We start from the raw sequence: 26935 nt of genomic DNA, 5'->3' as shown, positions 1-26935 counted from the left end.
TCCTTCTCAACATGCCAACCAGGAAATGCTAATCTGTCATGTTTGTGCATAAACTGTTTTGTTAAACCTCTCCATAGCCAGGTACTACTAGGCATTGTGAGTAGGGATTGGGGGTTTTTATTGTACCTGGTGGAAGCCGGGTCAAATGTTGTTGGCTTGAAGGATGTTAAGCTTTCCCAGGCTGAGTGAGGTCTTCGGGCATCAGACTCAATCCTGGATTTGGCTGCCTTGCTAGAGCGTGGGCCACAGGCAGAGGAAGGCCAAATGACAGGTTCCCAGGCAGGTCCAAGGATATGATCTGGTGATTCTTAGTTTCATTGAGAAACCCTGGTTGTTGGTAGGTATTTGACTCTCCTCTACAGTCCTGATTCTCTGCCTGTTTCCACCATGGTTTGCTTTCTTTTCACCCATACCCGTTCTTTATTCCATTGTCCCTGATTCACTTCCTGCCTCTTCTACTCCCTGAGGACCCCTTCACTAGGAAACCCCGTTGCCATCTTTCCTGAGATTATTGTAGTTCCTTTAGTGGCTTTATCCCAGCCCCAAAGACCTTGGTCAGGTCACAAGAGGTCTCTGTACTGAGCTGGCGTCTCACCCCAACTTAGGTTCTCTGGACTCCACCACCACGTAGGCCTCAGCCACATCAATGAGACAGGAGCCCCTCATGGGTCCAGGGACCTGAAATGCTGCAGGTGGCTCCCATCATCATATTCGTGTGGGGCCTCAAAGGGCCCCCAAAAGGTGATTGAAAAAATGGACTGAGTAGTTTGAAGGAAGCCTGAGTTCTATGTGCTGGTTTGATTTTTTAAAAAGGGTACTTTGCCTGGATTTGCCTTAAGTATGGGGGAACTTCCCCTGCCTCCTTTTCTTTCCGGCTTGTAATCCTAGGATCTGGAATCAAAGAGCTGCTGTGTTGAGCATCACTGAGTAGACAGGAGGGGCCAGGGAGGGTGGCTTTGGTGCAGATGACCCTGAGGAGAGAACTACTTGGGCAGCATGGCCCCCAACTCTCAAGCTGCTGGGGATAGCCTGCTTCCAAATTTCAACCAGGGCCTATCAGGCGTCCTGGGGGGAGCTTGGGCTACATTGTACCAACAGTACCCACCCCCTGCAACTCACAAGTAAATTAAGAGATGGGTTACAGCAGACGAGGGCTAATTTGCCACCAGGTCTCTCCATTCTGTCCTCATGCCATCACCCAGGCTAGGCAGAATACATTCTCTTGACCCCTTTCTAACTCAGGCATCCCATGGGAGGCAGAGATGGCCAGTGGGCCTTACAAGTTCTCTTTAGCCTCTGGAAATGACTGAGCCAAGCCCCTTTGGCTCTCTCCCCCAAGCTCTGAGGGCAAAACCTTCAGTTGGAGAGTTGAGTGGAATAAGTAGCTTGCTGGTAAGGAAGACACTGCTGTGACTTGAGTCTGAGCAGTGTACCTGATTTGATCTGGGCAAAACTGGCTTATGGAAGAACAAAGGAGGAACACCTGCACTAGGTCCTGTCCCCCTGGAGGTCCCACCCAAGTGCTCTGGGGGCTGGTGCCCATACCATGAGGTCTGTGTGGCTGCGGCCCTTTTCCGGTCAGGAGAGTAGGTCCTGCCTTGGTCACAGTGTGGATCACTCTAAGAGACCAGGTTTCCCTCCCGAGTCCCCTCTCCATACTCTATGAGGTCAAAGACAAAGAAAGCTGCACTGCCAAGTTGCAGATTTTGCCTCAGGCAACTAAATTTATTAGCAAGAAAAAATTTTTGTCAGCCCACTGCTGAACAACAGAAGTACATCGTTAATAAAGGATAACAAATCTGTCAATCATAAAACATACCTCAAGCAGTTACAACTAAAAATAAAGTTGTATTTTGTTTAATTTAAAAGCCTCAAAAATAACAAGCAATATGTTTTTAAACATGTAGTAGACACAATTGTCTATTATACAATATACACTGTACATAACTAGAGCTTGGGCCGGTAGGGGTGGGTGAGATGAAGGGAGAACGGAAAGGTTCAGGATGTGAAGTTGTTTTTATCTGAATCCAGATTTGAATTGAAATGCTGTGTCATTTAGAAAAGGAATCGCTAGTGAGAAAAAAAATCCATATGCTCATCATTGCCCCCCAAAACCCTAAACTGAAAGCAGGCATGGGGGAGGTGAGTAACAAGGACAGGAAGAAGGGAGCAATTAAATAAAACTTTTAAAGCACACACAATACACAGTGTTCATTATCTGAAGTAGAGTATAAGGCAACGTTCTCCATAGAAAAAGGGATGAGGGAGTCCGTGGGTAGCTTTATTTTTAAATAGAAAGTTGGAATGTGCTGGAGAAGAGTTGTAGCGGGGCTGGGGCATGTGGAGTGGAGGCGGCCCCTTGAGCCTCTCAGGTGGTGGATGCCAGTGGTGCCCTGGGTGCAGGGCCTGGGGCATCAAGGGTGGCTGGGGGGCCAGGGAGGTGCAAGAGAGAGGGGCATGGCACAATGATGCAACTCCGGCAGTGTTGGGGGGGTGAGGGGGCTCACTTTGCTCCTCGATGGAGTGAAATTCATGTTTTTCCTTTGGAAATAAAGGTTCCCACTCGTCCTGGTTTAGAACGTCTCATTGGGCAGAGCCAGTGTCCACGGTCTGGTGACAGGGAAGGGCCAGGGCAGAGCCAAGGGGCTTCAGAAGGAGGTGAGCATGGGGCAGCAAACCCCCTTCCTGTGAGGACAGTTGCAAAACAGGAGGGAGGAGTGAGGGTGGGTCCAGGGCAGCCATGGGCCTCCTTTCCACCAGGGGCCCAGGCAGGACACCAGGGGGATTGCATCTTCAGGGCTTCCCGTCTCAGTGGGCCTTACAAATTCTTCGTGACCAGGTGGGTCTTGTAATGTTTGGTGAGGTGGTCACTCCTCATGAAGCGCTTCTGACACTGGGCACACTCGAAGCGTTTGTCCCCTGGGAAGAGGAGATGCCCATTACTCACAAAGCCCATTCACAGACACTATCCTAGCCCCCAAAAAGGAGAAGCACACATGACATCAAAAATAATAGTGATTGGATATAAATGAATAAAAATAGTGAAACAATTTCAGGAAAATCACTCAGGAAATAAAAGTGGAAAAGGCAGTATGGGATAGCAATTAAAAGGATTGGGGAGCCAGCGGGCCTGCAGCTGAACCCGGCTCCACCAGTCACTAGCTGCATGACCTAGCCACCTCTCCATGCCTCAGTAAAATGGGCATAATCAAAGCACCTTCCCCATAGAGTTGTTGTGAGGATTAAGTTAGTCGATCTGTAAAGTGCACAATACAGTGCCTGGCAAATAACTCATTCGCTATAGCAGAAATCATCAAGCCTGCATAAAGCAAATGGCATCGCTTTGGGGAACACTGATAAAGGAATGGCTTGAAAGCATTTCCTGGGTAGGCTTGGACCCCTGAGAAAACAGTCTAACAAGAGTGGCAGTTCTCTGGCAGGGCTAGGAATTGGAATCTGATGTCACTGAGGGCAATGGAGTGGGGGTTGGGGGAGAGGCTGGGGGCAGACCTGTGTGGGTACAAGCCTGCCAGGGGAGGGGGGTGAGAAGCTGTCTGGGTGGCAGTGTGGCACTGGGGAAAGGGAACAGACCTGTGTGGGTGCGGGCGTGCCGCTGGAGTTCGTCACTGCGTGTGAACCTCTTTCCACAGAAGAACCAGTTGCAGACAAAGGGCCGCTCGCCGGTGTGCAGGCGCACGTGGGCCCGCAGCAAGGATGTCTTCCGGAAAGTCTTGCCACAGTCGGGGATATGGCATACATGCTTCTTCTTGCCCTGCTCTCCAGACCTGGGATTGGAGAATGGGGAGGAGGCCGGGACAGGGAAAAGGAGTGAAGAAGGAGACAGAAGATGGGGGCAGGATAGGATGTGGGGTCAGGTCAGAGAGCACAGGCGAGGTGAGGAGTTGAGGTGGTGTGGAGCCCTACCTTATCCTCTCAATTTGTGTCCCAGGAAGGCACTTGGGGAACAGGGCATGTGCCAGGTTGCCAGTCTGGCTCCAATTACCTCTTGTCCCCATCCTTGCAGTTGGGACACGTGCAGGCCATGCGGCGCCGCTTCTCTCCGGGCTGGGCCTCTCCAGACAGGGCCTGCTCCATCTGCAGCTGGATCTGAGTGGGGCTCAGCCCACTGATAGTCAGGTTGTTTCCAGAAACATTCTGTACCGTCAGCTGTTGCTGCCCTGTGGGGAGTAGGAGGGCATGGTTCAGGGTGAGGAAGCCTGAAGGGGCAGAGCAGGGAGCTGACACCCTTCTTTCCTTCTGCACGTGGTAAGGATAACCATAGCAGCTAATACTTTCGAGAGCCTGTTACATGCCAGATACCATTTTAGAGGCCTTAAGTGTATTAAGTCCTTCAACCTTCACAATCCTATGAAACAGGTACTATTATCCTCTTTTCACAGTTGAAGAAACTGAGGCTCAATAACATATCAAGGGCACATAGCTAATAAGCGGTAGAGCTCGGATCTGAACCTGGGCAGTTTTCAGTCAGTGCACTGAACCACTATACCACACAGGCCAAATCTGCTTTCAGATGCTGCCCACATATTTCAATTGGGAAGGGTCTTGTCTTGGGTTGTCTTGAGGAGTGTTTCTTCCAGAATTTCCTCCAGCCTTGGGCCCTTGTGAGACACCAACTCTAAGGAAAGCCTCCAGGAACTGTTATAAATAAGAGTAAGAAAACAGTTCTAAGGGCTTTGGAAAAAATTAAGTCCTTTAGGACTTGCATAAAGCCTTTCAAAGCAGGGGAGTGTTGCTGACCTATTGCTGGTGTTAAAGTGCCACTACCCTGAAAAGGGCCCCTCACCCAGCTAAAGAAGGCAAGGCAAGGAACCATTTTGAGAGGTAGTTACAATGTTCCTTTGATGATTTGCAAGGCTGCTGCTTTCATACTATAAATACTACCAAATATTCCCACTCAACTGAAGTGCAGCACAAGCCATTCCCACTGCCAAAGGCTCTCTTCTTTCCTTCCAACCTTAACTCAAGGCTTTCCTCATTTTGGAAGCCTTCCTTCAAGTCTCTTTACCCAGGGCCTCCCTTGGAGATCTGTCTTTGGTCTGCACCATACGAATCTGCATTTGTGTGTTAGCTGAAGAGTTTCCCTGAGTATATGTTATTTTCTCCACCATATTCAAAGTCTTCAGCTGTCAGGTGGGGCCAACATGCATATTAAACTATCTCACAGGGCTACTGTAAGGACCAAGTAGACGTGCTTTTAAGTTGGAAGTGATGAGGCAAGTGTGAGGCAGTATCCTCACTGCTGTTACTGGGAACCACAGGCTAGTCCACAGTTCCCACGTGGGGTATGCAGGCTCACTACCCACACCCTCACCGCCGGTGTTGGTGATGGTGACAGGCACACCCTGGACTTGGACACCGTTGATGTTGATGGTCTGCATGGCCTGGGCCGCAGCCGCCAGCTGGGCTGCATTCAGGCTGATGATGCTACCAGCGGGGGCGATCTTTGGCAGGGGACGCTCTTTCCGGAGAATTGCAGCTGAGTGTTTTTTGCTGGTCCCGCTCGGATGGGGAGCGCGGGGTGCAGGGCTGCTACAAGTGGTGGTAGATGTGGTTGCAGCTGTTGCTGGGGGGCTGTCCTGGACAAGGACCGTCTGCACCTCACCGGAAGGCGTACGGATGTAGACCTGGGAGGGACCAGAGAGAAAAAGTCAGTATCCCAGGAGAGACTGCGCTCCCAGCACCTTTCAGCGAGTGCAGTGTCATCTCCCTGCCCAAGTGAGAAGTGGGAGTGCTTCTCTGTCTGCCCAAGTCTTCTCTGACTAGCCCAAACCTACATCCGTGCTAAGCTGGCACGTTGATTTGAAACCAAACATCTAATTTACTTAGCATGGAAAAACAGAACTGCCAAATGGCAGAACTGGAGAATCAGAAGGCAACTAAATGATGACCTCACAAAAGATGCAATCACCATCAAATGAATGAAAACAGCTCTTTTCTTACTTTGGAGCAAAATAGTTTTTCTCCAATTCAGGCTGGCAAAAATGGAAAAATAAAATATATTGCGTATTGTTGGTGAGACAGCAGGGAAACAGGCACTCACTCTAACATTAGGAGTGGGAGTATAGGGTAGTCTAGGCTTTCTGGAGGGAAACATTACACTGAGTGAAAGACGCCAGTTGCAAGAGATCATCTATTGTATGGTTCCATTTACATGACATGTGCAGAATATACAAATCCATGAAGACAGAACATGGGTGCCAGGGGTAAGAGAAGGGGAAATGGGGTGACCGTTAAAGGAGGGTTTCTTTTGGGGTGAAGAAATGTTCTACAATTAGATAGTGGGGGTGGTTGCACAACTTTGTGAATATGCTAAAAACCCTTGAGTTGTACACTTTAAAAGGGTGAATTTTATGGTATGTGAATATCTAATAAAATTGACTGAGAGAAAAAGAGGAGGAGGAGAGTATGTCACAGGGATAAGGAGCCAACCTAAAGAGCTCTAAATGGCCAAGGCTGGAACAATGTGAGCACCAAAAATAATGTAGTATTGAATTATAGCCCAAAATATAAAAGTACATGAGTCCCTACTGATAAAAGTAAAGCATTGAATAAAGAAATAAGTAGAAAAGAAAGAAATCTTCCTTAGAGAATTCCAAATAATTATGTAGATACTTTCCCTTCCAGGATGTAGAAAGGAAGGGAAGGTGGGAGACTTGGGGACTAGCTTCCAAATGACAGAGAAAGGGAAAAGTAACAATTTACAGTGAAGAAACCTGGCAAATACCACCTTAACCAAGTGACAAAGGTTGACATCAGGGGTGTCGTGTGATCATGTACCCCTCAAATAATGTGATGAGAGGGGCGTTTTACCTTTGTAGTTAGTATTCTTTCCAAAAACCCATAACCCCAGACTGGGGGACATGCTACAGGATAATGACCCATGGGCCTCAAGACTGTCAAGATCATGAAAAACAAAGACTGAGAAACTAACAGACTGAAGGGATCTGGGGAGACAAGCCCACTAGGTGCAGTGTGGTATCTGGACAAGATCCTGGAACAGAAAGAGGACATCAATAGAAACCCAGTAACATCCAAATCAAGTCTGGAGTTTAATTAACAGTAATGTACCAATGTCAGTTGCTTAGTTTTGACAAATGTACCCTGGTGATGTAAGATGTTTAACAATGGGGGAAGCCAGGTGACAGGTATACTGTACTAATGTTGCAACCTTTCTATAAATATAAACTTATTCTAAAGTAAAAAGTTAAATTTTAAAATCTATCATAGCAAAAGACACCAAAACAAGTGGGCAAAAGTCTGATGAGGAATAGGGTATTTACACAAAGTGTGATATTCCTGCAAAAAAAGAGAGCACAACCTGCATCTAGTCTTTGGGAACATCACACATACCTAAACTGAAGAAATTCTGTAAAATAAATGGCCTGTAGCCTTCAAAATAGTCGAGTAAAGACTGAGGCAGTGTTTCAGATCAAAAGAGACTAAGGAGACGTGACAACGAAATGCAATGTGTGATGCCGGATGAGAACTTTTTGCCACAAAGGAATTATTAGGGCAAGTGGTGAGACCTAAATGGGATCTCTGAATTAGACATTAGTGTGTTTCACCCACTCTTAATTTCCTACATTTGATGGTTGTATTATTGTTATGTAGAATGTCCTTGTAAGAACTGCACACTTTCTATAAAACATTTGGTGGCAACTTATGCTCAAATGATTCAGGGGAAAAGTTCTTTGTAAAAAAAAATCCTGCTGTGGTTGTGAATGGGTTATTTTTGAATCCTGAATTATTTAGGGCTATGTTTTTCAGTTAAAAGCAAGCAAACAAATCTCATGTCATCTCCTTTCTGGTATGTGCCCTTTTGCAAATCACTGCTATTTTCTGTGTATCTGAAGTTTCTGTTACTAGAACTTTTTGTTCATAATGTAGAGCAGGGATCAGCAAACTTTTTCTATAAAGGGCAATAGTAAATATTTTTAGGCTTTGCAGGCCAAGAGTTTCTGCCTTGTAGTACAAATGCTGCACAAATGGGCATGTCTTAAACTTTATTTACAAAAACAGACAGGAGAGCCAGATTTGACCTGAGGGCCAAGGACTGATAATCTCTCATACAGAAAACAATACATTTTTTAAAAATGTGCATATCCTTTGACTCACTTTTAGGAATTTATTTTGCTCTAAGGTTGGAAACAGCCTAGATATAGTTAACAGTGTATTAGTTGTATAATAGACAGTACCTCGGGATAATGGAAAACTATGTGGTCATTAAGAAAGAATGTTGGCCCTGGCTAGTGTGGCTCAGTTGACTGGAGCATTGTCCCATGCATCTGAAGGTTGCAGATTCAGTTCCCCGTCAGGGAACATACTCAGGTTGTGGGTTTGAGCCCTGGTCAGTGCTCAAATAGGAAGCAACTGATTGATGTCTCTCTCTCAGATCACTGTTTCTCTCTCCCCGCCCCCTTTCTCTCCCCTCTCTCCTCCCTAAAATCAATAATCAATTAAAAAAAAAAAAAAGACAAATAATGTTGTACCTAAACTTTTCTGCGTATGTATGATTATCTCCTTAGGAAGACCGGGGTTGAGCCCTGCCTCCACCAATCTCAAGATATGGAACCTCAGGAAAGGAAGGAGAGGCACTGCTGAGGATATGCGCACCTGTGAGGGTATCTCCACCCAGTTCTTCGCCTGTAAGGTAGGTTTGATAATGGAACCTCACAGGTATTGTAATAAGTAAACAATTTAGAGAAAAATCACTTGAAAATACATACTATGCCAGAAGGGAGGAGGCATTTGAGGGCAGGCTCCCATTAACTTCCATGTCCACAGCTCAAACTCAAGGGCACTTCTCTACCCAGCAGATTACTCTACTTCCTACTGTTACTCACTGTGATGCCTCAGTTCTCTCTAAAGAAGACATTATGAATTCCTCAATGACAGGAGCTGGTTTTTTTATATTAAAAAAAAAAAATTCTCATCTTCAATTTTAATTGTAGCACCTGCCACACATAAGACACAATGAGTCAAGGTGGAAAATGGAAAAGAGTTTGGGGTTTGAAATTTAAATTGAATCCTGGCTCTTATCACCTACGCACAATGAGATATGAATACCTTATAACTTCCCTGAGTTCCAGGTTCTCCATCTGCAACACAGGCATAATCTTTAGCATTTCGTAGACATACACAATAAATAAAACCTGCCTCACAGAGCCAAGTAGATTCCAGAGTATTAGAGCATCTCAATAAATGCCAAAAAATGAGAGCATTCTTATTGAAGTTAACATCCCGGATGACTAGCCTAAATGTTCCTGCTCTCAAGCTAGGCTGCTCTTCCAATTTTTTTCCTAACAATGACCAGTATTTTTCTCACTGTCTAACTTTATAGCAAATTCTATGGTTCTGACTGGAATTTTTTTATTCTTGCTACCATTCTGAATATGTAATTCTATAATAAAAAATAAACATTATTATTAAAAAGTAGGTATCTGCCCCCTAAAAGACCTCCATAAAGAAAAAGTGGGCCAAATAGGTATGTTTCATCTGATTTCTACAGATAAGCTGTACTTGGCCTTATGAACTGAAGAGAACCCATTTGTCAGGCAGAAGTGGCCACTTACTGCCCACCCCAAACGATACTGACTCCGAACATTCAGATCAAATCAGGAGATGCATCAGCAGCATCTTTGAAGGCAAGCTGAGTGGGATGGATTGCTACCCAGTTAGTGCTAAAGAGGAGAGAGAGAGAGTGCAGAGGGTGTGTGTAGTACCTGAGTAGACGCTGGCTCAACCGCCTGGATCTGAAAGTTCTGGGAGGGCTTCTGGGGGACAGTGGGGAGGGTGGCAGATGCCGCCTGCACCACTCTCAGGGCCTGCTGGGGGATCTGCACCACCTGCTGCTGCTCGGCCTTGGGGGGCACCACCTGGACCTGCTGCACCACAGCCGGCTGGCCCCCACCGGGGCTCTGAACGATGAGCAGGTTGTTTCCTGCTTGGATGATGTTGTCCGCTGTGGTCTCAATCAGCACCGTCTCCACCTGCTCAGCCACGGCCACAGAGGGCTGAGAGGCTGGAAGACTCTTCTTCCTGGCTTTCTTGTTAGTCTTGGACAGCGGGATGGGAGGGCTCTCTGTGAGGAGCTGAGTGGAGGCCCCGGTGTCGCTGGTGTTCATAAGGTTGTTGACAGGCAGAGTCAGTGTCACGTTGCCACCCCCACCTGTCAGCTTCACCACGTTGGCCCCGCTCTGCACGGGGGTGGTAGTCGTACCCGACTTCTGGACAGGGGCTGGCTTGATGGGGACAGGCTTGTGACCGGATGGTGAGGGGGTGATGATGGCTTGGTTGGTGCCAGGGATGATCTGGATCTGGTTGGTGAGATTGGGCTGTACTTGGATGGTCTGGCCACTGCTTGCCTGAATCTGAGAGACTGCCTGGTACTGGATGTTGGCATTTGATCGGGTCCCTTTGTTGATCACGGTGGGATTCTGGATGGCAAACACCAGCTGACCCCCAGGATAAGATGCACTCAGCTGTGACCCTTGAATCTGAAGTATGTTTCCTTTGGATGACAAGATTCCAAAGCTATTCTTGCCAGGGCTGAGAGGGAGAGGGGCAGGTTTGATAGGGACAAGTTTCCGTGGAGTGGGCTGGGGGGGAGCAGGAGGGGTCACAGCAGCCTCAACAGCTGGAGGCCCAATTTTGCTACATGTTGCAGCAAGCAGGGCTAAGGGAGATGGCTGGGAGTCCTGCAAAAAACCAAGTGAAGGAAAGGAGTGAGAGGTGAGGGCCTGCAGCCCAGCTACCCTCTGCCCGTTTTGACCCTCTCCTTTTGGCAGGCTCCTGCCCACTTCTGTGGCAGGCAGGGTGCCAGCATCCTCCCCCTGCAGTGATCCTGTCGTCCCTGCTGGTTTCTCCACTGAGTAATTAAGGGAGAAAGGGTGGGAAATGCCTTTCTCAGGAAGGAGTACCCCAGAAGCACCCCATGACAGGGACCACTTACTCCCCACTGGCCTTGTTTTTAACAGGGACAGAGAACCACCCTGAGCTCCTAGATGGAGTTCCATTGGCTTGCCACAGGGATTAAGGGATCTCTGATTCCTCAACTAAGGAAGGGAGGGAGGGAAAGGGGGGAGCAACAAGAATAAACCCTCTGGTAAAGTGTTTTTTAGTGCATGGGATGTGACTTCATTGACCAGGGAAGGCTGCTCTTTGGAGGCTACAAGGAAAGTCTCTGGGTTATGGGGACAGAGACTCTATTTTCCTTATCTGGTCAGTGGAGTCTGGTGGAAGAGACCTTGAGTTTAATCCTGCTTTTCGCCCCTGACCCAACTGTGGCACCTAGGTTAGTGGCCATGGGTTCTTAGTTCAGAAACAGTGATAACTGACCCTTCCCTGGTCTCATGTCCTGGGGTAGTTATAGTGAGTGCTGCTGTGGTTGAATGGCAGCTTCAGTGAGTCCCTCCGGGCTGATGCAGCCCCCACACTCAGAGCCCACTGCATGCTCACCTGGGTAGTGGAGGCAGCGGGCTGCAGGTAGTCACTGGGACTGACAGCAGCAGTGGCGGCCATGCTGGTCTGTGGATCTGTTGGAAGAAAAGAAAGCAATGCCCAAAATGCCCCAAAAGAACCCAAACCCACTTGTCTCAGATTTTCTTTTTGTCTCTATTTGCTGCTGCTTCTCCAAGAGAGGCTAACGACCTTTCCCCACACTAACCCCATTCAAGCTGAGCAATCCTACATCTTTTTCAGCAGATGACCTTCTCTCCTCAGACTCAGCCATCCAAGGCTGTGAGGACAGCTGGTCCTGCCTTCCCCAGACTTTCCCCTCCAGCCATCACAAAGCCTGAGAAAACACGAAGATGCTGAGTGAGATTATACCAAGACCAAGCTTCCATAACCGTGCCCCCTATGGAGCCCTCTCTGAGGGGCACTGCTGACTCTCCCTAGCTAGGCTGCAACCCCTATATGATGGGTGGGGAAGCCCCCTTCCCCCAACCAATACTCCAGCTCTAACCCAAGCTTGCTGCTCACTGCTGCTGTAGCCCGATGCCAAGCTAGCCTGGGAGAGAAGCTTTGCGCAGTCAGGATCCCTGACAAGGACACACCCACTCCATGAGAAAGTCTTGGGTGCTTTATGCTGAACCTTCACCACAAAGGCCCAACGGTCCAGGTACTGATCTATACCATAGAGGGAATTGCTTTATGTGAATTTATACTTTCACATAAGACAAAAGGTATGGCCCCATACTAGGTATCACCTAGTTGGCCTCATAGGTATCACCAAGAGTAGGAAGCTAATCACTGAATATAATGAGAATGAAAATAGAATAAATTCTATTTTTCTTTAAATGTGTATATATTTCAATGTATGAATATAGCAGGAAAAAGTCTTAAAATGCTAAAGTGTTAGAAGCCATTATCTCGTGGTAGTTGGATCTTGCCTGACTTAAAGAATTTTTCTCCTTGTGTTTCTGTCTTGTCATTTTCTCACAATAAATATACTCTATTGTACTTTTTTTAAATAAAGGAAAATAAAGAACATTAAGGAAGTAATGAAGGGAATTTCTACTCTGAACTTAAGTCTGATCTAAGATAAATATAAAATAGGTAAAATGGAAATCATGAGAATTGGGGGGGGAAGAATCTAAGTCATCTTATAGTTCATAAATAATTAAGAAAAAAGGACACTGGGCCCGGCCGGCGTGGCTCAGTGGTTGAGCATTGACCTATGATCCAGGAGATCTCAGTTCAATTCCCGGTGGGGGGCGTGCAGGAGGCAGCTGATCAATGACTCATTATTGATGCTTCTATCTCTCCCCCTCTCCCTTCCTCTCTCTGAAATCAATAAAGGGAAACTGGGTAGAGTCTGACTTGTATCCTAAACCTTTAGAAAGTAGATTTCGGGAAGGGTATTAATTACTTCAGAGACTCAAAAAGGGAGAATGGCTCAGGCTTTGAGCCCCTGCTGGGTATCTGTTGAGACCCAGAGGATAGAGATTGGGGAGAAAGTTGTACCATTCAATTTTGGCTGGCCTCTGGCTTCTCTCTTTGGGAGAAAGATTCTCAAATGGGAAAAGATAAAGAAAAGGTGAATGGGGGACAGAATCTAGGACAGGTGATGGACTAGTAAGGCACACCAATGCCTTAAATGGTTTCCAGGCCATAAGGCCCCACAAACTGCACTCCAGGCAGCATAGATCTCTCCCTGACAGGAGAGACTTTGTAGCACACTTATAAAATGAGTGAGGAGGCAGAGGGCAGCTCTGGGCAAAACCCAGAGTAGAGGTAGATCCTGAAATACTAGACACTGATTCTTGGCAAAACCCTAGAACAAATGATTGAACAGCACTACAATTTCTGACGTAAGGAAGCAGTAATCATAAGGAATAAGCATAGTGTTGCAAAAAACGTCAATCTGAACAAATCTGTTTTATAGGGTTTGAGCTGGATACATCAGGAAACTGGTATACACTGCACATTTTCTTTCAACAAGGCATCTAACAGAAATTTTTATAATATTCTTATGAACAAGAAGGGAAGATACTGCATGCAGGACAGTAGTCTAGTTTGGTGGCTAAGCTAAACATGCCTCACCTAAGTGCTGAGATCCATGCTGTCTAGAGTTTGCTGCTGCAAGGTCAACCAGGCTGCCTTAAACTAGGGATGAGGTACCAGGACCACGGTCTGCAGGCTTCTCCTTGGAGGCACATGCTTTCTCTACCAAAATGTTTTATTCTTGTTTTCACTGTGAAGATCTTTTTAAAAATGAACAAATACTATAGATCTGGGTGACTGTTGCTTACCTACCCCAGATTTGCACATTTCAGGGCCTATGTGTGTGTTTACAATTACATTAGTGCCAAGTGGCACCATTCTAACTGCGTGGGCTAATTAAGACAACTTAATTCTGCACGTTTAACTCAAGATACACTTGTGCAACATGAGGAATGACAGCTCCTCAGAAGCGTGGGAGGACTGTGTCTCTCTGCACTAGACACTGAAGGGTGGGCGTGCGGAAGTCGAGGAGCCCAAGGTGTCAAGTCTGTGCTGTGCTTATGCTGACAGCAGCGATTCAGGTTCAAACTAATGTTGTCCTCCCAGAATGATGACGTTGGTTTGAATTTTACTGGCTTTTTGGTAGTTTTTAATTAATTTTATAGGAGCTAGATCAATGAGTTGATATACAGCTTTGTGTGTGTACATAATTAAGTTGTAGCATTATAATGAAAACAACCTAAGTTGACTCAAAAACATCTTTTCTCTAGAGCAGTGCTCAAACTATTCAGACCATGAACCACAGCTATAAAAACAACTTACATCAAGACCCAGTGCACACGCACATACCCACACATACACCCACACACTTCCCTGTCCTGTGCTCATGCAATAAGAGTTTCCAGAAACAAAATCTGCCTTACTACATGTGATGGACTTTGATATTTTTCTACTCTATTTCATATTTTTATTTATTTTTAAACCATTTTAAAAATTGGTTTTGAGAAAAAGGGAGGGAGAGAAACATCGAGATCAGGTGCCTCCTGCATGCCCCCTACCCAGGGTCAAACCCACAACCTGGGTATGTGTCCTAGACTGGGAATCAAACCCATCACCTTTTGGTATACGGAATGACGATCCAACCAACTGAGCCATACTGGCCAGGGGTCATATTTTTAAATGCTGGTTGTGACTCACCAAATTGGTTTTGTGCCCTGGAGGCTGGAAAATGCGGCTTTAGAGTAGTCTAACCACCTCCCAACTTTGGGAAGCTGTGCAACCACCTAGTAGGCTCGTTCAAGTTGGAGATGCCACAAGACCAAGAAGGATTGTAAATACAATGGGCGTAAGTATTAGGGTTCAAAGAGCTCTTAAAAAACTGGTAGGTGTATTAGGCTCCAGACCTAAATGAGAATTTATACTGTGCTGGTCATCAGTGGGGAGGCTGAGATATTTCTCTCAGTCCCACTGCACCATCTGTGAGACACAAGTAGTCATCCTCATGGGATTCCAGTAAGTGTCAACAATTGATATGAAAAGCATTAAGCACATAGTGGGTAATCAATAAATGGTGGTTTAAACTTTGAAGTTGAATAAATTCTGCACTTAAGATTTTTTTAAAAAGTCACATGTATACAGGCAGGCAGGCAGAGTCACAGTGAGTCTCATGTGAAAAAGCCCCAGTGGTTTTAACTCAAAGCTAAACAGGCGCCAAGAGAATCTAGATGTGGTCGCCAAAAAAGCTACTGCAATCTTGGACTGCATTTCCTGAAGTTCAATCATAGAAGAAAAATAATAGTCCTAGTGTGTTCTGCACACTTGGGACACATCTGAGTGTCAAGTTTCATTCTGAGGGACATTTTGAAAGGTGGATTTGCAATGGGAGCTGGTTCAGAGGAGAGCAGTAACTGTTGTGACCAGGATATCCGAGTAGCAATATCCACCAGGGTATTTATTCCATTGTGGGTTCAAGGGTGGAATCAAGACTTCAGGGAGGAAATTTCAAGAAGGCAGATTTCAGATTAAGAGGGAAAACTTTCAAAAGATGGAATCAGTTGCCTTTTGAAGTAATGTTCTCCCTTCTCTGGAACCATTTAGCCAGAGGCAGAATGTGTGTCTGTCAGAGACTGGCTGTCTGATGCGGTGGTAAGTTGGACTGAATTGCCTTTAAGATTTTTATAATTCTCAGACCATGTTACTGATAAACACACAGATGAGTTAGTTGCTCACAGAGCTGGGAAGGGAAGGCAGAGGCTTTCCCAGGAGGCGCCCTGGGCTCAGGTTCACTTAGCTAAGATTGGTAAATGACTCTCCCTGAGACATGTTCAGTTATGAAACGGAAGGACATCAGAACAGGACGGAGCGCAAACAAAATGAAAACTGGCCTAGAGCTTCTTACTCATCTCCCTTTCCCATCTCCCTCTCTCCCTCTGCAGTCATTATTACCCTGGACTCAAAACTGTTTGGAGATTTGGCTGGGCTCCGAGTGAGCCTTCAGTTAGGAAGCTACAGCAGAATCTACTGAAGCAAGCTGCAGATTGCTGGTGCTTGACGTTGCACCATTTCAGTTTGGTTTCATTTTCCTCCCCAGCTGGCTCTTGAGATACTCCGCTAGATTGCAAACCAATGTTTGTAAGTATCTCTCCTAGGATCACTCAGAGTTTTGTGGCCCCTGGGCAACCAAAACAAAGACCGATCTATCTCCCCGCCGCTGCAGAATTATATCCTGAGATTAACCATAAAAGGGAAAAGAGAAGCATTTCCAGTTGGTGTTTGGAAATGAGAAGTGGTTAAGAAATGGCTTAGATATGTAACTACAAGACTCTGATGAAAGTACTTTAGAACCTCATTAATTGGAACCTTATATTTAAAATGTGTAATTTGGACATAAATTGTGTTTTCCTTCATATCATTCAAAGTGAGGCTAAATAGTTGTATGAAGACTGCAAAAGGACTCTTACGCAGTCATGTAATTGTTTTATACCACTTCCACCATTTTAATTATACCTTTTTTTTAATCCTTACCCGAGGATATGCTTATTGATTTTTTGAGAGAGAGGGGAAGAGAGAGAGGAGGGGGAGGAGAGGGAAACATCAATTGGTTGCCTTCCTGAACGCACCCCAAATGGGGACCAAACCCTCAACTCTTCAGTGTACCGGACAATGCTCCAACTGAGCCATACTGGCCAGGGCTGTACCATTTGCTTTTAACAGCATTTTACATCACTGAAACCTACATTTAGCAACACTGGTAAGTGGGATTATTGCATACTCTTGAAAGAGAAGGTGTCATTTCTTTCAGAGTTCTATCATTCAGGTTGGATAAAACTTTCCCTACAGAGTCCCTTGGCTGGTGAAGTTTTACAGTGACTTACTATACAAGCAATAGCAGCTCTCTTAGGCTTCAAGAAAAACTTCCAAGGACATCAAACAAGGCGTCCAGTGCCAGATGGGACCACACCTGTCTTTCCTTTCCTTATACTGGAAAAGCCAGTTTAATTCTAAAACCAGCAGAAAAGCATCCCGAGTATCTCAGCTCTTGACGTACAGATAGATCCTTCATCTCCACCTCCGTCCCCTCCAGCTACAGCCTTCTCTTCCTCCCTCCTTGGCCAAACCTGCTAGTCCCCCTCATTTCTCACTTGTTGATTGCCCTAGCAGGGGCACTGGCACTTTCACCCCAGCTCTCTGGCCTTGTGCAAGTAACCAAGGACCTTCTCACTACTAAATCTAAGAGACCTTCTTCAGTTCTTGACCATTCCCACCTCCTTGAAAACCTCATGGATTTTCTCCTACCTCTCTGGTCACCTCTTTCCCTTGTGGGTTCCTCTTCCTTTCACGCACCTTAAATACTGATGTTTCTCTGGCTTCAGGTACCTTCCATAGGCTGACGACTCCTAGGTCTCTCCTCCCAGTGCAGACCAGTACATCCAGCCCTGTGTGGGCCTTCCACTTGGACTGCCCACCGAACTTCCAACACTGAGCTGTCACCTTTGCCCATTCTCTCCCAGCTTTCAAATGCCCTGGCACCAGGGGCCTTCCTCCAGATCCTTGAAGAGCCTTCATCTCCGCTGCTGCCCTTTCCTCGTTTAGAGCTCTTTCTTCTCTCTTACTAGCTAACATCTACTCATCTTGGGGGGAATCAAACCTGAGACCCTTTAGTCCGCAGACTGATGCTCTAACCACAGAGCCAAGCTGGCTAGGGCTGGTCAGAATCATTTTATAATGCAAATTCCATCTAGCCACTCCCCTGATTAAACCCTTAAAGAGCTTCCAGTGGTCTTATGATAAGCTTATAGAGGCCTAAACAACTGCCCCCGCCCTCGCCCTCTACCTCTCCTTTATCTCTTGCCCTCCAACTTTCCTAATAGCACACCAGTTTTCTCCATTTCTGGAACTGTAACATGCCCTCTATCATCTGGAGCCCAAGCATTCTCTCTTCCATTTGTCTATCTCCAGTCCTCCTTCAGAGCTCACTTGTAACTTACTTACTCGGGGTAAAACTTTCCTCTTCCCTCCCACCCCTACAGGTACGGGGCAAGTGCTCCTGCATGTGCTAGTGTACAGGCAGCAGGGGACCCTTCACAGCACTTCCCCCGCCACCCAGGAGGGAGGGTGTCTTTGTCCTGGGGGTCTTTCCACGGGCTGACACAGGCAGCACTGCATAACAGGAAGAGGCCTGAGGGACCCCGAAGCTCTGACCATCGGATTAGGGGCTGTTCCACTAGTCTTTCACTTGAGACACGGGGAATGAGAGAGAAAAAGGGCCCAAAGAAACAAGCCAGTAGGCTTTACGAAGCTCTTTTCCCTCTGAGAGAGAACTTGGCTCAAACTCCATAGCCAGGCCTTGTGGGTACTCAGCTTTTTTTTTTTTTTTTTTTTTTGCCTCAGGTTCCTACTATCCCAGCTATGGCTTTCTTGGCCTCCTGCTATGGTATTTCTCCTGGAGGAATTTCACTCTGCACAAACAGTCCTTCTGCTGTCTATTTTGGTCAGCTTAGCTGGGCCTAAAGCCAACAAAACAGTTTCTAAGCCTACTCTTTCCCAGTTGCCTAGCCTGGAAGAATTCAGAGCTGGTAAGGGAAAAGCAAGCCAGGCTGGTTTTAGAGAACAAAGTCGGACCTCAAAGGGAGCTGACAAATGGGCAGCTTGTGAATGATTCCAAACTGCACAGAGTATTTCTGAGAAACAAATCTCCAGCAATCACAATAACCATAGAAAAGAGCTCTATAACAATAAAAGGAATTTCTCTGACTTTCATTGAATATGAACAACAATGAGTGATGCCTTGCTAATGGTACAGGCCAAAGGAGGAAGGCAAATAAAGAATGGAGATCTTGTCTCCACCCAGACACTTTACCAAGCCATCCAGTCTTCCCTACTCCTAACTTGACCCCAGCCTCAGCCCATGACCCTGATGTTTATCCACAATTTCATCAAGAAAATCCCCTTCATTAGCTAAGATCTATTATTTCTCTTTCTTTCCCCCAAGAAAAACTCCTTGCAAGAGGATTTACTGTTCCTAATTTCTCTCCTGCCAGTCTTTCTTGAACCTGCTCCAACCATGTTGCCCCTGCTCCATCCATACCACAAAAACTGCTCACATCACCAGTGACCTCCACCTTGCTAAATCTAATGGTTAATTCTTAGATCTCATATCTTGTGTGTTAATCTGGCAGTTGACCCCTCTTCCTCCTTGAAACATTTCTTCACTTGGCTTGAGGACACACTTGCCATTTTGGCCTCCTACCTCTCTGGCTACCTCTTTGCTGGGCCCTCCCCTCCCTCTCAAATTCCAAATGGTTGGGCTGCCCCAGGGCTCAGTCTTCAGATCTGTTTTTCTTCAGTTTACACATATTTCCTGGGTGATTTCATCTAGTCTCATAGTTTTAAAAACCGATTTAACATACACATTCTACATAATGACAACTCCCAAATTTTTATTTTCAAATTTGTATATCCGAATACCTACTGAAGTCTCCACTTGGATGTATTAATAAGCACCTCAAATCTAACTAGCCCCAATCAGGGCTACTGATATCTCTCTAACTCTGTGTCTCTGTCTAACTTCCCCACTGCAGTGAATTGATACTCTCTTCCTCCAGCTGCTCAGCCCTAAAGTGTTAGGAGTCATCCTGGACCCTTCTTTTTCCCCCCCACACTTTGCATTTGCGTCAGCAAACACTTTTGGTTCTACCTTCAAAATATATTCAGAATCTGACTGTTTTCATTACCACCTCTATCACCCAGGTTCAGGTCCCCATCATCTCTTCGCCTGTGTAACTGTGAAAGCCTTCTTCCTAGCTGGGCTTCTGACCTGGTCCCTGTTAAGTCTATTCTCAACATGGGTCCAGTGAAACCCATCAAACTTAAATTATGACGTTATTCCTCTGCTCAGAGCCCTCCGATAGCATCCCATCTCCCATTCAAAGGAGCCAAAGTGACTTGTCTCCCATGACCTCTCTAACCTATCACTGCTTCAGCCATGAGGGCCTCCCTACTGTTCCTGAACATGCTAGATATGGCCCCTTCTCAGGCAGGGCCTTTGCACTTGCTATTCTCTCTGCTTATGTTCTCGCCCTCTGCCCCTCACCCTAGAATGAGCATGGCTCAGTCTCTCCCCTCCTTCACAGTTTTACTCAAATGTCATTCTCAGGGTGACCTTCCCTGGCCGCCCTATATAAACTGCACCTCCCACATTCTTCCTGTCTTCTGTTTTTCTCCTTAGCACTTCTCTTGTCTCAAATCTATTAGTTAACTTATTTATTGTATCCCACTAAGATACAGGCTTCCTAAAGGCATAGACTTCTCTCTGCCTCACCCACTGATGTACCTCCCTACCTGGCACACAGTAGGTACTTAATATATATTTGTTGAATGGAAAAATGAATGAATCCTGGACACTGCAGAGTGGGAGAGCCTACATGGAGCTTAAGAACCAAAGGACAAACCTATAGATTTTCAAATCCTGGCACTCAGCTGGGATCTGCTCACTAGGTCAGCCTAGCTGATCCAGTCCCAGATGGAACTCTCAACCCCACCAGTCAGCTCACACAGCATGAGTGCCTGTGCGTGGGCTAGCACAGTCCAGTCCTGCTCCTGGACAAATATTGCAAAGCACACGCCTCATCGCCACCACACACCAGGCACTACATTTCAATGCTTCTTTCAATTAACATATAGTGGAGGGAAGTTCTTTTCCAAGTAAGTTAAGGTAACGAGGGTACCTCCTATAGGAATACCTCTTGTCTGTCTCCACCGTGAATTCCTCTCCCCAATATGTGACTGTCATTAGCTAGTTTGCATATGCCTGGGTCACAGTCTGCATGCTGGAAGGGATTCTGGAGAAGTGAGGGAGAACACAGGGCAGCAGGGAATGGTCAGAACTCTTCAATCTGATAGAAGCAGTCCCAGGAAATGGTGCAAAGGATACTGGGCCTCAGGATTCTGGCTTGGAAAACAGGAGGAAAAAAAGAACCCAAAATATATTTTCCCCCTAAAGAGTATCATTATGTAAAAACACATGCTTTCTCTGCTTTGGCACATTTATTTGTGAGTCAATCCTGGGCTAGGATCAGCTTCAGAAATGAGAGGTGACTTCATTTCCCCTGGGAAGAAAGGGCTGGCTTACCAATTACTTTTTTGAAGGCGGGGAAATGTTTTCATCTGTTTTTAGGTTAATCTGAGACTTCCAATTAGACACTGACCTGGAGCAAAATATTCCACTTCCAATCACCCTGCCCACCTGCTGTCTCTTTCCTATTCCCTACTCACACTCTCCAGAGAGGCTGCTTTGTCATTCCACCAAGTCCCATAGGAGAGGTGACAAATGCCTCAAAGAAGCAGCTCTAGAAAGAGGACATTTGGAAATGTGCAGGCCAGTGCCTACTGGTCCCTGAGCCATTTTCACCCCGTGGCTGAGATGAAACAGGCCACCTAACAGCCTAGGGAGAAACTGGCATCTCAGAGCCCTTAGAGTCAAAAACGACAACAGGCACCCACGCTAAACCTCTGCATTGCGATGTTCTGGGGCTTGTGACTAGGTACAGCATGCAACTCTGATATGGCAACAAACTGTAGCTAAGAAATGAAATGTCCGAAAGATTCAAACAGCTGGGTCTGTAAGCATGCTCTTCCTGTGACACAAACAGCCCTGACACCTCAGCACTGCTCAGACCTACGCACAGGGGATAAACCGAGAAACATTTAAATTGGGCATTTAGCCCCTTCATACTCTCTCGCTTCTGAGCAGAGCATGCCAGCTGAAGCCCACCCTGATGAGAAGTAGAGTAATTCCCTGTGCCAGTGGAGGCCTCAGAGCATCTGAAAAGAGCGCTTCCTAGACACGCAGTGGAAGCCGTGGCTTCCCCAGGCTGTGAGTGCTGTCTCTGAGCCTGCTCCTGGGCTCTTTCTTCAGCAGTAGAAAAATCAGTTTTCCATTTTGGAATCCTGTCAACTGGAACAAATCCACCAATACAACCTGGGAGCATCTCCTCACGGGTAATCTCTAATCACTTTCCTACTTAGGCCGACAATGTCCTTCAATTAGTAATGCCCCAAGTTTTTACCTTCTTTCCCCCCAGCTCCAGTAGATGATTAACAGAAAAGTGAGACCTCCCCACCCTGAGGTCTCGTAAGAAAATGCAGCCAGCCAAAAAAGGACCTGCTTGTAATTGCGGAAGAACTTCTTAAGAGAGAGACTTTCAACTGCATTTCAGAAATATAAAGATTTAAGCACTGGCTCTATGAAGAAAGAAAGAACGCTTTCCCCCCACCTCCTTCAACAGGCCTAGAAGTCAAGGAGTTGCATGTGGATCTAAAACAAAAGCAAAGCAAAAACCAAACAAGCAAAAACATCAACAAATGCATTCCATAATGATGTCCATTTCTCAGCCCAGCTTGTAGTGGTTTGGTCCAGCATGTAGATCAAGTGTTCCTGATTTCAAACTTTTTGGGAAGTTCACAAATCTCAAAGGGACACTATGATCCAATTAACTCATAAGCAAGTATTGGAGCTTCTCCAAATAGATTTTACTCCAAGTTTGTGGTCCACAAGGCTTCAGACTGGACCATGTAATTGTTTAAACTACAAAGTGTTCACACAACTCTACCTCTAAATTTTCTAATACTCTACACACCCTTTAAAGCAGTGTTTCTCTGCATTTTATTCCATGGCCATTGCCCACCCCCCTCTAAAATAATTCCTAAGTTTTTCAATATTTGGAAGTAAGGCTTCTAATTTGTGCATATTCAGAGAACAGAGGAGTGAAGATAAGTCCTACAAGATAATACTACATTTCCATCACAGAAATGGAGCTGAGCAAGGTCTAGAAAATTGCTGAACCTGTCAATACCAGGGTGTATTGGTTGGCTGCAACAAGCTTAGAATGTCTTCACAGGGCCCTAGCTGGGCAAGACTTGCTTAAAGCAGCTTAAGAATTATTGGCAAAGGATTGTTCAGGCTACAAGGAACCCTGCAACTTCTCCAAAAGGCTGCTGTTAATCAACAGAACTAGGAAGTTCAACGCCAAGATACCAAAATGAACTACTCAGACATTTGCAAAAATTTTCTTACAGCTTCTCTCCTCTGACAGGTCTCCAAAGGCCCAAACTTTAATAGAATCTGACAGAAAAAAATCTATGTGCTATTAGCAGTGATGCCAAACTCTGCTCCTGGAGCCAGTTCTCCCAGATGGGTAGTCAGGATATGATTATGAACTAATGCTACCTGGGTCTCCTTAGCAAAGACTGTGTCTTTAACAGCCTGGCTCAGGGGGTTCATATATGTCCGAACAGGTTTTCTTTCTTGTTGCTGCTTTTCAACAAAGAGGTTAAGCCTCTGTACAACCAAGTGGAAAAACTAGAATTGTCCCAATGAGCATCCATTTTCGACAGGTATTAATGCCTGTTAGAAGCCACTGGAACACTGACATCATCAGCCCAATTGATAGGTTGTATGACAGATTAGCCCCCTTCATCACACAATTAAAAAACAAGTCACTGCAGTTATATTCATTATCGCAGACAACAGGTTTCTTTGTGTCATTAATCAAAATTACTACTATGGTGTGGATCCACCATCATTCCTTTCACAGCCTCTCTGTGAGCTGGCCAACACCCTAAACTTTCTAGCCCTAAAAGTCTTACACAAAATACCAACTCAACACTTAGCCCTCCACTGTGATACTTAATGCCTTCTGGGGTACAGCATGTGAGTTTCAGACAGTGCATGCCAGTGTACCTTAAAATAGTCATCACCCTTCTATCTGCAATGAAATCCCTGTAATAGAGGACATGGACCAATTCATTGCTTAAAGTAGATCTACTGGCTCTTCCCTCCCTTTTTCTAGGAAACAACACATAAGTGAGCAAGAAGTAACCTCAGAAGAAAAAAAGTTCGGGGAAAATGTGCACTGAGAAAAGCCAGACTAAGTTCCTCTGGATCAAGAAACAATTAAACAAGACAGCATATTGGAATCAAAACCAAGGAATGCAATGAAGGCAGGTTTCTCAACTGCGCAAAGACACAGTTCCTTTTCAACTAAAATTATAAAGCCACTGGGAACATATGCCAAGAAGCACGGGTAAGAAGCTGAGATTCGTAAGTCAACAATGCGATGGAGGTGTGGTGGAAGAAAGTATCCATTTTGTTTTATTTCTTTTGTTCATTCCTTAGGTTTGTGCCTGGCCTTTTGGATTCAGCAGGTTCACAGGCTAGCTCTGTCACCAAGTTCTTAAACGTCTCAGTTTTTGCAGATGTTTAGCTGGAGGCTCAAGGATCCAAGTGAAGGAACACTTAAAAGGTTTTGCCTCCTCGGTCTAAGGCAAGAGGTCATCTGCCTCGGGAGTGCCCTCGGGTCCTGACACCATCTCTCAATTGGGATACACTGGTAACTATGTCGGCTTCTATACCCAGCACTGCCCATGTGGTTGGCGCCGTCTAAATGTCAAGCATTCCCTTTTCTCTCGCTGCACTCGGGTGTCCCTGAATTGCTGGTGGGCACCTAGAGTTAGAGTGCATGAGCGTACTCCCAACAGCGCAATCGCGGAGGGCCATCGGCCGCTTCCTCGGAGCAGGCCCGAGCAATATCTACGGGCCGGATAGCGCTTGGCAGGGGGTAGGCGACCAGGCGAAGGGGGTGCTCGGTCGGCCCCAGGTGCCCGCTCCTCTCCCCAGCCCCCGGAAGCGCTGCCCTCCCGCCCAGCGGGCTCCGAGGAGGCGGGGAGTCGAACGCCCCCTTCCGGGTGCCTCCGCCCGGCTGGCCAGCCCCGCTCCTCCTCCGGGCGGGAATGCTCCCTCCCCCGCCCCTCCCGGAGCCGGGCCCCGGCGCCAGGCCCGGCCCCAGTGGGCAACCCCCGGCCCCAGTTCCCCCTCCCTGCGGCCTCTGCCCGTCTTCCCGACCCTTGGGGGCCAGGAAGACCCCGCCGGCAGCGGCCAGGACCCACCGCTCATTACGACATCTTCCTCCCTGGCCTCCGCCGCCTCCGCCGCCACCGAGAGCCTGACACCGCCCGCCCTGCACCCGCCAATCCCGGAGCCCGCCACCGCCCGAGCGACGGCAGCGTTCACCAATAAAAGTGCTGTACATTGGGGACCGACAGCACTGTTAACCAATCAAAGAGAGGTATCTAGAGCGACGTTGGTTTGGCCAATAGACCTATGAAATGTAACTGATGGACGGTAGAAGGCACCAACCGGAAGTCTACTGAAGAGTGAACGACATGTTCGCCAGCCAACTGGAGGGAAACAAAGTCCCACCCACGAGGTGGTTGATGGACAGCAACAGGAAGCTAGATGGGGCGGGGCCTAGCTGAGGAGTGGTTTTGTATTGGTCGTGGTTGACCTTCCACCCACCTCTAACCCAGAGGATGAGTGATAGATCTGCCCTAAAGCCAATCACAAGTCCTCAGGGTGAGGCCCTGAAAAGTCCCGTAAATAGCGTATAAATTACGCCTCAGTCCAGTGTCGCCGTGGTGTAGCAGGGGAGCCCTGCTCTTCGGCCACTCAATCCCATTCCCGGTGAGTGGAAAGCCACCAGCCTTTTATTTAGTCCCTCGCCCCTTATCGCCTCAGGAGAAGGAAATGAGCTCCCAGGCAACTTTGTTTTGTAACACGAGGCATTGGATACAATGCGGGAGTTGGGGCTACATAACTCCTGAGAGGGAATTCTTTTCACGTCTCAGTTCAAGCCCCTGTGATCCTCACTAGTTATTGCAGCGACCCTCTACCTGACAGTCCCCAAACGTGGGCATCAGAATCACCTGAAGCTCTCTAGAAGTAGATTCCCGGGGCCGCCTCTCAATCCGATTCTGCACCCCCGGGGCGCTCCTGGAATACGCTTCCCAACCAGCGCCCCGCGTGGACAGAGCTGCCCCGCTTCCCTCTTTGAAAGAGGTGCTGTGAGTAAATAAAGCACTTCACAGGTTATACCCAAGTAAGTTTATCTTTTCTCTCAGGTCTTTTCTGTAGACATGTAACTTGGGGAGGCTGCCTCGCATTAGCGGGAAGGAATCCACTCGGACCTCCTACCGGCCTTGGTTGGAAACTTACCATCCCACTTGCAAAGAGGCGGGAGACCAAAACTCAGCCTGTGTCCTCACCTGTAAAATGAGGCTAATTAATCACACCTACACTAGAATAGTGGCTTTCCTTTTTTTTTTTTTTTTTTTTAAACCATAACCCACAGTGAGAAATATATTTGCCTCCGGTACAATCATACTCCTATGAGAGTGTATAACAAAGTTCCCAAACAATACTTTCTCCCTGGTATTTTAAATCCTGTCCTATCTCTTTCCTTTCTTTTTCTCTGTCCTTTTCTTTCTTTCCTGGAAGTTTGAAAAACACTGTCATAAAGGATTGATGTGATAAAAATAATATAAAATACTGAGCAGAATGCCCAGTACACAGAAATTGCTGAATAAGTGTTAATAGTCTCTTCCAGTCTCCTCTCAGCCTTAGCCTTTGAAAAACAAGCCTTTAGAAAGATAGCACTGCTCTAAGATCCTCCATTGGCCCTGTACTCCTTTCTGGGTAAAAAGCGCAAACTTCCACTTTTTAGGCAAAGTCCTTCATGCTCTTTTCTGGTGTGTCATGCTTTATCTCCCTCCCGCACCCCATTTACCTCCTTCAGATCCTCTCCTTTTGCCTCAAAGAAATATTACAGTTCCTGAACTAAACTTAATGTTTCTCTCTACTATTTCCCTTCCTACCTAATCCTTCCTTTCTTTTGGTAAACTCCTACACATCCTTCAATACTCTGCTCAAAGTCTGAACACCAAACTCCCACCCAGCCATAGCTTTTTCCTTCTCTGAACAATTGTTGGCACAAGTGTGAGTAAATTGCACACTTATTTTCACGTCTGACTCCCTGCTAGATCTTGAGCGGCCGGGGAAGGATTGAGGCAGTACACAGAGGACTGGCAGGAAATGTTTGCTGAGTTAAAGAATGAATATTTGCATACAATTATA

The 26935-nt window shown here is 46.6% G+C and overlaps 1 protein-coding gene across 1 annotated transcript; it reads right to left on the bottom strand.

Moving 5' to 3' along the window:
- Positions 1–1697: 1697 nt before the first annotated feature.
- Positions 1698–24957, bottom strand: SP2 (Sp2 transcription factor). The gene is made up of 7 exons (XM_016202313.2): positions 24913–24957; positions 11479–11555; positions 9744–10718; positions 5333–5645; positions 4004–4178; positions 3592–3785; positions 1698–2919 (listed from the first exon to the last, which is right to left on the bottom strand). Exons 1-7 carry the CDS (start codon positions 24917–24919, stop codon positions 2819–2821), a joined length of 1842 nt encoding a protein of 613 aa, XP_016057799.1. The 5' UTR covers positions 24920–24957; the 3' UTR covers positions 1698–2818.
- Between the last annotated feature and the right edge of the window lie 1978 nt (positions 24958–26935).

The sequence above is a fragment of the Miniopterus natalensis genome, chromosome 17 (assembly GCF_054644295.1).
Source record: "Miniopterus natalensis isolate mMinNat1 chromosome 17, mMinNat1.hap1, whole genome shotgun sequence".
Lineage (NCBI taxonomy): Eukaryota > Metazoa > Chordata > Mammalia > Chiroptera > Miniopteridae > Miniopterus > Miniopterus natalensis.
This window is presented reverse-complemented; position numbering and strand designations above follow the sequence as displayed.

Bases quoted from the DNA above. Each gene is read 5' to 3' on its own strand.
- SP2 (XM_016202313.2), bottom strand. The intron at 5,646-9,743 runs GTACTACACACA...GGTCCCTCCCAG, and splicing joins TTGAGCCAGCGTCTACTCAG to GTCTACATCCGTACGCCTTC. The intron at 2,920-3,591 runs GTCTGTTCCCTT...TCCTCTTCCCAG, and splicing joins GCACGCCCGCACCCACACAG to GGGACAAACGCTTCGAGTGT.